Source organism: Leishmania panamensis, assembly GCF_000755165.1.
Source record: "Leishmania panamensis strain MHOM/PA/94/PSC-1 chromosome 19 sequence".
NCBI lineage: Eukaryota > Euglenozoa > Kinetoplastea > Trypanosomatida > Trypanosomatidae > Leishmania > Leishmania panamensis.
The window spans coordinates 534,948-540,540 of record NC_025864.1 but is presented as its reverse complement, the minus strand read 5'-3'; the positions used below and the strand labels follow the sequence as shown (position 1 = coordinate 540,540).

The 5,593-nt window shown below is 56.0% G+C and overlaps 1 protein-coding gene and 1 pseudogene across 1 annotated transcript; both read right to left on the bottom strand.

Moving 5' to 3' along the window:
• Window positions 1–334: 334 nt before the first annotated feature.
• On the bottom strand, window positions 335–1,701 carry LPMP_191210 (annotated as a pseudogene).
• A 3,100-nt stretch (window positions 1,702–4,801) lies between these two features.
• On the bottom strand, window positions 4,802–5,593 carry LPMP_191200 (glycerol uptake protein, putative; the record flags this gene model as incomplete). Its single annotated transcript, XM_010699813.1, has 1 exon — window positions 4,802–5,593. A coding segment is annotated over one exon (792 nt), but the record flags the coding sequence as incomplete, so codon positions are not given.

The window sequence follows — 5,593 nt, the reverse complement described above, 5'->3', positions numbered from 1 at the left end:
TCTCATCAGCAACGACTAAATAATAGTAAGGAAAGGAGCCGATAGAAGAGCTGCTGAGGTGGACGCTCACAGCGAGGGAAAGGGACGGGTGTGTGGTGTGGTAGAGCCAACAGAGGCGTTGTAAATCGGACTGGAAGGAGAGAGGGAAAAAGCGAGAAATATTGCGTAGCGATGTTACGATTGCCTTGGGTGTTGGGGCATGTTGTAAGGAGAAGAGAGGAGAGCGAAGCAGAGAAACAACTCCACTCGCCGCACGGTGCACAAGTGCTACCCTAAGGCGGGCTACTGAAGATAGAACTTGATTTTCACTTGGTGCTGCTCGTATGCTTCCTGGTCAGTCTTGGATGGCGGTGCTCGGCTTGCACAGGAACACGTACAATGTGACCATCATAGGTATCAACGGCACCTCAAACTGTTGCTGAATGACCGACTCCGTGCGGGACGTAGCCACAGAGAAGCAGACCCGATGGGCTATAGTGAACTCTATCAACGCCAGCTGCATCCCGAGTTCGCGCAGATACTGCCACAGGAGCTGCGAGCGCTTGACTCGCACCACCAGCGGGTGCTTGGAGGAGAAGAGTGTGGCGGTAATCACAGGGATCAGTAGGATGCTGGTGAACATGACCCAGAGGAGCATACGCAGCTCGATGCCATGCTAGATGGCGATGATGAAGAAGGTAAGTCGGGTGCAGAGAAACTTGGTGTCACTGCCGCCGATCAGGATGTACATGTACTGCACGATCCACAGGTTGAAGGAGGCGTGCAAGTTACTCCACAAGCCTTGGATGTTCACTGTGTTGATCAAGAAACGCGGCTTGTCCCTTGGCGGGTTGAAGCCGTCCTTCAGCGCCAGAACGCGGAGGAAGCGCCAAATGGCGTCGAGCTGGACACAAAGGGAAGGCCAGTGTGAGAAAGGAGACGCCCTGTCTGTAAACTCCATCAGCTCCAGCACTGAGAGGGTAACAGCGGCTCCTGCGCTGGTGGTGACTGCAGTCGTCGTGTTGTCCATAGAGTGCAGTAGATTGTCAGCTTTCATGCTTATCTTAGTGGTCGCCAGGGAACCGCCAGTGTGCGCCAGAGCATCCCTTTCCGCTGCGCCCACACCCGCGGCAGACACATTAGCAACCGTCCTCCCAGTGGATGACGCAGTGGGGATCAGCAGAATAGCCATGACAGGCACCTAGTGAATGAGCGTTGCCAGCATGATCGCGTAGCCCTAAAAGTGAACTTCGTTCCGCCAGACAGCCATGCGCACAGTGGTTCGTGCTGGAAAATGCCGGTAGGACACGCACGCGTTGAAGGGCAAAATCGGTCCCGCCATGAAGAGAGGTAGATAGCGTATGTAGCTGAGCTAGGTGACAAGAGTGATCTCTTCCACGTGCTGCGAGGACTCTGTGCGGTGCTTGTAGCATGACAGCGCCCTCCAGAGGGAGCGAGGTGACGGTCGTGGTACTGGCTGCGTATATGCCGCGCAGGCAATGCACGGGCGTGCGTGCTTCGCCAGCGACCTCTGCCACCCCTCCTCGCTACTCCTTGCCGACTCCCACCTGATCACTGGTAAACGAGAGCGTGCGCAGGACCAACACGCTATACTGCAAGTTCCACTGGGTCAGCAGTGTTTACAGCTGATCAAGAGAGCAGAGCCCCCAAGCCGGGCAAACCAGTACCTGCCAGCACTGTGAAGTTCCAGAAGAGGAGCATAATTGTGCGCCCACACCCCACATCACCGCCATGCACCCCCGAAAGGACTCTGTCTTGTAGAGCGGCGCAATCAGGTAGGAGTTGAAGCCGTATCAGAACCACCTCGAGGAGAAGCTCCGGTTTACACAGGCACAACGCCACGAGTATGCCAGAGGTAATGGGAAAGGTTTGCAGGGCACACACATCTTTGCGAATCAGGAGAGCAGAGGTGATGCTGCTGCCGTCGGTGACGCAATGTAGATGGTGAGCGCTCACAGTCGAAGTACTACACTACTCGCCATCGCCAAGTGGGGCGGTGGTGGATTCACTGACGATAGCTGTCGGTTCCGATGCGGCAGTACGTTGCAGTAGTCGAGGGAGGGGCAGAAAGGCGATCCGGTACGGCATTGATGGGATAATTGCACCTATAAAGTAGTAGCGCTGCATGTCCATCACACCCGCAGCCTTGCTGCCGAGCCAGTGGTAGGGAAACCACGGTGCCTTGAGGATTCCTCCCTTTCAACCATTCGTATTGCTCATTGCCAGCACAGACGACCCTGTGGAAGGTGAAGCAGAGGGCACCAATAAAGATAGAGACGATGCAGACGATGTACTTCAGCGAGGTACGGGAGAGGTACGCGTGGTTGACCGACAGTGTGGCACCGGCCGTCGCGGCGCGGTTCAGGGGTAGCGCGGTGGCCGTCTCGTCCTTCTTGCCTTCGACCCCGCTACTTGAACTGACACTGGTACTGCGAAGTGGCGTCATACTGCTGAGTGGAGGAGGCGGTCGCTGCTACCACCCTCGCTTTCCAGACGCGCTGACGCGTGTAAGTGCTGTAGTGTGGTAGGTATGCATGTCGATCAGGGATGAGAGAGGTCCTGTGTGTGTGTGTGTGGATGTGATCGCTGCCGCAGTCATCGACACTCGTACATGCCCAAGTAAAGGTGCCTTTTAAATTCGTTCGATTTTTAATTTATTTGTGAGGGGGGGGGGGCATTTTGCGCGCAAGACCACACACACACACGCAAGAGAGAGAGAAAAAAAAACATGCAAAGAGATCGTTCAAGTGGAGAGGGGAAAAAGAAAAAAAACACACCAACATAGCAGCAAAGATGCAGGCAATAACGCTCCCGTCACCCCGACTGGGTGTGCTTCACCACATCATATAAAGCGACCCACGAACGCACCGAGAGAGGTAAACGATGGGGGACGCGCGTGATCAGCAGTGCCGGGCGGTACTACGCGGATGCTTGATAGTGCCTCGTGAGTGCAAGACGTCAGCGGAGGGCAGCAGCCATGCCACTAACTGCGTGCGAGTGCACAGGTGCGTGTGGGCGCCTGGGTGGGTGCGTAGTTATTATTCACACAAGGACAAGAGTAACAAACAAAGGTAAGATAGGATGATCGCGAATATGGGACAACTGACCAGCAAGGAGGAGGGGGGAGGCAGGAAAAAGAGGGGCACATTGCCAAGGACATGGGGCTATCGGCAGACTCACGAGAAGCCGCACACGCCCCCCGAAAGGAAGGAAAACCAGCAATACACAGACCCACAAACATAAGATGCGGCCTTCTCTCACATCAGGAAACCATAACTGCTCAAACTGGCCAATCGGCCACCCTCTCCTCTTATAAAGTGACTCGTGTGTGCAGAGCGCCACTGTGGCACTCTTGAGCCGTGCACGGGAACGCTCCTTTCACTCCACTTGTTCTACGCATACGTGCATGCATGCATGCGTGTATGTGTGCGTGTGTGTGGACGAGTATGACCATCTTCGCATCACGCATTTTTTTCCCTCCTCTTTACGTTGATGCCGTGGGAGGGGACGAAGAGGGCGAGCGGATAATGCAGCCAATAAGAAAACGTCGAGAGAGGGAGGGAGTCATACTGGTGAGCTCCTAGGGGCCCTAAACGGGGGCTGCGAAGATGCACAAAACAGGTGTGGGGTGGGCGGGTGGAGAAATTCGAGGGTGAGACGGTATGATCGGAGACTAAGGAAAAGGAGGCAGTTGTGATAACAACGTGCGTGTGTCGAGGGGGGGGGGGAGGAGGGAATGTGCAAGTTAAAGGCGAAGAGGTGGCTGCTGGTGGTTGTGCGACAGACGGCACCGCGGAGAACAACACACTAGTGCGAAAAGCTCAGCCGTCGGAGACGTAGTGGTGGGCAACATCCACCCCCCTCACCCCCTACACACTCATGGTGAGGGCACACTGGCACATGGAGGTTGAACGACGCTCGCGAGGGAGCAGAGAATGAGAGGGGGTAGTAAAGGCAAAAATGGGAGAGAAGAAAACACCGATCTGTGCACATCCGCGTCGAACCCTTTCGTCGGTGACAAACGTTAGAAGAACAAGGACACCCTTCGGCAGAATAGGGTAAAATACCGTCCCTCCTTCCTCACTTCCGGCGCTTATTTTCAAGTTGGCTGCTGCCCCCCCCCCCCCCGCTTGAAACGCTTCCCCAGTGTACCCCCCTTTCTTGCATGGACCGAGGAAATGGTGGAGATGGGGAGACGGACGCACGTTCGCGAATATGAGCACCGAATTCGGAGCAAACAAGCAAGCAAAGAATAATCCCCCCCCATGACATTGATGGAACTTGCAGACAAGACACACACACACACACATAGACCGGAAGGAGGGGATGGGGAGCCGCGCGAGGAAGGCGAAAGGGTTTCTCCACACTGCCCACCGACGAACTCCAGAGGCACAGGACGCCGATAAGTCATGAGAGAGAGAGAGAGAGCGGACATCATCAACAACAATAGGGGTGCCGATCAGGTCAGGCAAGATGGTGACAATGCACACTGGCGCTCATGGGGCGAAGGGAGAGGGAGGGGAGGGGAGGGGGAATCAACCTAAACTACAACGGTAAAGCAGAGCCTCTGCAACCGTAGCACGGCTGCAGAGGAAAAACGCAAACAAACACAGAAAAGAGATGAAGTAAACCCACACATGCAGGCAACCACAAGACGAGGCGGGAAGTGGACGGGGGAGGCAAAACACAAGGGAGAGAAGAAACACATGGGAAAATTGAATCTACACAGAAAAGCAGGACAAGTCATCGCGGCTGGTTCGAATCGCCCGTTCCTCTGCCACGTACGTGCCACGTACAGGAGTCACACCAGTCCATAGCGCTCCTTCAACGCTTGTCGCTCTGGTGCCTCTATATCACGCCCAGTGACAGTGATGGAGATGCTACAGTACAGGTACAGCAAGAGTCCCAGCACAAATGAACTCGTCAGTTGACGCAGTATCCGGAGTATCGCGCTATCCGCGTTCACCGGCTTGTCAGTCCATCCCATCTTCTCGCCCGTTCCCTGTTCGTTCTGCATGGAGAAACCAACTAGGTTAACGAGTAGGAGAGCGGCAAAAGCGATGATGCCCCCTAACACGCGTAACATACGATAAGACCACGCGCGCAGGCATGGGCTCAAGCGACGCGCACACAACCTCGCCAGGCGCGCCAGCAGACGACGACGCACCGGGTCGGTAATGGGGCTCTCCCTTTCCAGCGTGGCATCATTCACGGCGCCCGTCGGTGCCACGGCGGCCATCTCACGGCGGAACGCCGCCACAGTCCACCCAAAGCACCCGCTCACCGCCACCTCCGCCATGAACATCACGGCAATGCACAGTGCCCACTTCACAAGATGCAACACCGGGTCGTGCCACAACGCGATGAACAGGAAGATGGGCAGCACCGACAGCGCGACGCGGCTGCTGCCGCCCATCGGGATGTACATGTACCGCACCACCCACAGGTTGAAGGAGGCGTGCCAATCCCGCCAGAATTCCCTCACCGTGTAGGACGCGTTGAAGCAGCGCCGCATGTCCTCCGGAACTTCGATGCCGCTGAGCATGGCGAAGAGGCGCGACGACTTCCAGATGAAGTTGAACTTCAGCCACAG